The sequence below is a fragment of the Cibotium barometz genome, chromosome 14 (genome assembly GCF_041138505.1).
Source record: "Cibotium barometz isolate CiBa-2024 chromosome 14, ASM4113850v1, whole genome shotgun sequence".
Lineage (NCBI taxonomy): Eukaryota > Viridiplantae > Streptophyta > Polypodiopsida > Cyatheales > Cibotiaceae > Cibotium > Cibotium barometz.
The window spans coordinates 54633019-54636770 of record NC_141059.1 but is presented as its reverse complement, the minus strand read 5'-3'; the positions used below and the strand labels follow the sequence as shown (position 1 = coordinate 54636770).

At 45.0% G+C, this 3752-nt stretch overlaps 1 protein-coding gene across 5 annotated transcripts; it reads left to right on the top strand.

The window, feature by feature from the left end:
• The first annotated feature begins 360 nt into the window (after window positions 1-360).
• Window positions 361-3537, top strand: LOC147632208 (calcium-dependent protein kinase 1-like). 5 transcript variants are annotated; one of them, XR_015267433.1, is made up of 9 exons: window positions 361-498; window positions 613-1585; window positions 1659-1802; window positions 1884-2036; window positions 2145-2260; window positions 2349-2516; window positions 2648-2771; window positions 2881-2980; window positions 3323-3537. XR_015267433.1 is itself a non-coding variant. In XM_086808854.1 (9 exons), the coding sequence occupies exons 2-9, from the start codon at window positions 874-876 to the stop codon at window positions 3419-3421; spliced, it is 1620 nt and encodes a 539-aa protein (XP_086664980.1). In that variant the 5' UTR covers window positions 361-498; window positions 613-873; the 3' UTR covers window positions 3422-3537. The 5 variants fall into 5 exon arrangements, 3 of the variants coding, with proteins under 3 accessions (XP_086664980.1, XP_086664981.1, XP_086664979.1); XM_086808854.1 differs by having other exon boundaries at window positions 2644-2771; XM_086808855.1 differs by having other exon boundaries at window positions 363-519; window positions 2644-2771.
• The last annotated feature ends 215 nt before the right edge of the window (window positions 3538-3752 follow it).

Below are 3752 nucleotides of genomic sequence, written 5' to 3'. Positions count from 1 at the left end.
ATGAATCAAAATATGACTTAGTGCTCTCTCTCTAAGTGTTGTAATTTATTGGCTCTTGACACGGACTTAGTGCTCTCTCTCTCTAAGTGTTGTAATTTATTGGCTCTTGACACGGACAAACATGATATGAGTCTTGACGTGTAGCGTATTGCATGGGTCGATGGTGAGGAGTGCGTATCCCGTCCATTGGGGCGGTTGACTTGCACTCACCCAAGGAAGATGGTGGGAAAGGCACCCTTCGGTACTTTAACCAAGTTGGCCGGCGGCCCCGTATTTGATCCGGTCAAGAGGTGTGAAAATGTACACGTGGCAGGGGTAAAAGTCCAGAGTTGGGGAAAAATCCAACGCCTTGGCGCCCTCCATTGGCAGCCGTTTTATCCTTATTACATTTATTTAGATTTAGGCTTTGGATTAAGCTTGGGCAGGCCCCCCCCGCCAAGGAGGCTTCAGTACCATCTTCTTCCTTTTCTGCAAGGAAGGCGTGTTGTTCCTCTGCAAGTAAGCATCTGGGATATTTGGGTACTCCTCTACCTCGCTTTTCTGTGAGCTTTATGGTGTTTTTCCATGCCTGTGTTTGGTTCAATAAAAGCGTTGTCTATCTTCCTGCATCAGATCTGGTCATTTCTCTTGTAAACACTTGCTAAAGCGTTTGGGCACTTTCTTCAGTAGCCATAGCCCAAGATTTGGAGCAATCTAGTTAGCCCATATCCAGAGCCTTGGAGCAATTTGGGTTGCCAATAACGAAAGCTCTGTAATATCTGGGTAACCATAGCCAGAGCTCTGAAATAGCCTGTAGCAATCTAGGTATCCTCATCCATATCCACATCCACATCCACATCCATATCCACAGAGCTTCTTCAAGCTGCCGTAGCCATGGGAAACCACATGAGCATCAAGAACAAGCCTCGACACCGCAAAAACCTCTATGCTGCTGAACAACCCTCGCAGACTCCCACCCCAGTGGCATTGACTGGAGCTTCTGGATCTTCTTCCACTACACAGTCCAAGCATACATCATCACACTCGTCATCACATGCCCCTGCCCCTGCCTCTGCCTCTGCCTCTAAGCAGATTATGGGCAATGTGCTCAACCGGCCGATGGAAGAAGTGCGTGATACCTACTCTCTGGGAAGAGAGCTTGGCCGTGGCCAGTTTGGAGTCACACGCCTTTGCACGAACAAGGCTACAGGTGAGCTCTTCGCCTGCAAGTCCATATCCAAGCGTAAATTGACCCACAAAGAAGACATCGAAGATGCCCGCAGAGAGGTGCAAATCATGCATCATCTCACCGGGCATCCCAACATTGTGGAGCTCAAGGGTGCGTATGAAGACAAGAATGCAGTGCATTTGGTGATGGAGCTCTGTGCCGGTGGGGAGCTGTTTGACAGAATTATTGCCAAGGGCAAGTACACTGAACGGGCAGCAGCAGGCGTATGCAGGACCATCGTAGAAGTCATCCAGACCTGCCATTCTCTTGGGGTCATGCACAGAGATCTCAAACCTGAGAATTTTCTTCTTCTTAACAAGAATGAGGACTCTCCTCTGAAGACCACAGATTTTGGATTATCGGTTTTCTTCAAGCCAGGTGAGCTCCTGTACTTCTCATATAACAGAAGATCAAGCCTTGTTGGGATTCAGTTGGGTTTCCCTCTTTGCAGGGGACGTTTTCAAAGACATTGTGGGAAGTGCATATTATGTCGCTCCTGAAGTCCTTCGCCGCCACTATGGTCCGGAAGCAGACATCTGGAGCACCGGAGTGATATTGTATATCCTGTTGAGTGGTGTTCCGCCCTTCTGGGCAGGTATTGCCCATCTTCAAGAGAATGCACAGTATGTTGAGAGTTCATAGTGGGCGCCTTATTGCTGCTGTTGGATTTTTGCAGAGACAGAACAAGGGATATTTAATGCCATTATAGAGGGCTCCATTGATTTCACAAATGATCCATGGCCATTGATATCATCTGGAGCCAAGGATCTCATCAAAAAGATGTTGAATCAGAACCCAAAAGAGCGAATAGGAACTCAAGCTATTCTAAGTAAGTACACACCTGATTGGTTGTGGCTGGCTGACATTAGAGTCAGGCTAGAGTGGATTGGCTTTGTTTGCCCTTGTTTGCCGGACTTATTTGTTGGGTTTTTAATAGACCATCCTTGGATTCGGGTGGATGGTGAAGCTCCGGATAAACCTCTTGACAACGTTGTGTTGACGAGGATGAAACAATTCAGAGCTATGAATAAGCTCAAAAAACTTGCTTTGAAGGTATCAGGGTTGTGCTGTACTATGATGCCTACACGAGGCAGATATAGGGCGATTTTTCTCTTAAGTTTTTTGTTTTCCTACTGTGCAGGTAATAGCTGAGAGTTTGTCTGAGGAGGAGATCACTGGATTGAAGGAGATGTTCAGAAGCATAGACATTGATAATAGTGGTACTCTAACTTTGGAGGAGCTCAAACAAGGCCTTGCAAAGCAGGGATCTATGCTTGCAGAGTATGAAGTTCGCCAAATAATGGAGGCGGTTAGTTACTACTTTTCTATTATGGGTGTTTTTTTTTTGGTTGCTAATGCAGGCTTGCACATGAGATAGGTTTTGTGAAGGTTTACGATTGTTTTACATGATATGCTATGGTCCCATTTGTGTGCAGGCAGATTTTGACGGGGATGGAACCATAGACTACATGGAGTTCATCACTGCCACGGTGCATATGAACAAGATGGACAAGGAAGATCACTTGTTTTCTGCATTTCAGTACTTTGATAAAGATAATAGCGGGTATGCTAATGCTGGCAGTATCTTTTCAGATGGGCTTTGATGCGACTTAATACAGTCAGTAGTGTTCCATTGTTAATAGATTAGGAAGCTTATCTTGTCTTCTATTCAGTTATATCACAACCGATGAGTTGGAAGAAGCTTTGACAGAACATAATATGGGGGACACGACAACAATTAAAGATATTATCTCAGAAGTAGACACGGACCGAGTAAGTAGACAGTGTGTACCCATGTATGCCATGCATGTGCATGTGCCAGTGCTTCTCGCGTGCGTGGCATGTGTCGTTTGTGCTGTGTCTACACCCATGTATTCGCGTGTGCGCCTGTGTGTGGGCAGATGTGTGTGCACATGCGCATTTGCAAGCCTGTGCACGTGTGTGCATACCCCTCTGTGCATGCAATGTATGTGCACCCATGCATGTGTGGACTTTCCATTGGTATATATTAGTGTTGTGATGTTTGAAATTTTCACTAGATAGTGATGATTGCCTTTCATGAATTTCAGAAATAGAATGTTATTGATTGCTGAATCCCCTTTGATTTTCCTCCAGGATGGCCGTATAAATTACGAGGAGTTTGTGGCTATGATGAGGAAAAGTGCTCCTGTTCCGACTCCCAACCGGAGGCGGGGGAAGACACCTCTAGGGTGATGAAAATCAACTTTTCATTGAGCAGCACCAACATTTTCCCTTTCATGAAAAAAGAGGTCTTTAAAATGAATTTGTAGCCTCTTTTATTTGTGGTGAGTAGTTGCATCCGATTTTAATATCTTTTTTTGTGCCTAATTTTGATGGGTTCATTTTGATTTGGTTGGTCGTGTCACATTAAAGCCTTGTAGTCTAGGCTTGCTAATGAAAATCCTCAAAGAGTGATTTGTAGCTTTGAGCTATAAATCTGTAGGGTGTGTGATGTATGTATTGTCATTGGCAGGTAGCATTTTTTCTCCAAAATGTGTCTTGGATGTTTTCTTTTTGCCTTGAA

Excerpts from the sequence above, each read along its gene's own strand:
- LOC147632208 (XM_086808854.1), top strand. The coding sequence starts at position 874 with ATGGGAAACCACATGAGCATCAAGAACAAGCCTCGACACCGCAAAAAC. Across the intron at positions 2,037-2,144 it reads AGGAACTCAAGCTATTCTAA|ACCATCCTTGGATTCGGGTG; the intron begins GTAAGTACACAC and ends GGTTTTTAATAG. Across the intron at positions 2,261-2,348 it reads TCAAAAAACTTGCTTTGAAG|GTAATAGCTGAGAGTTTGTC; the intron begins GTATCAGGGTTG and ends CCTACTGTGCAG.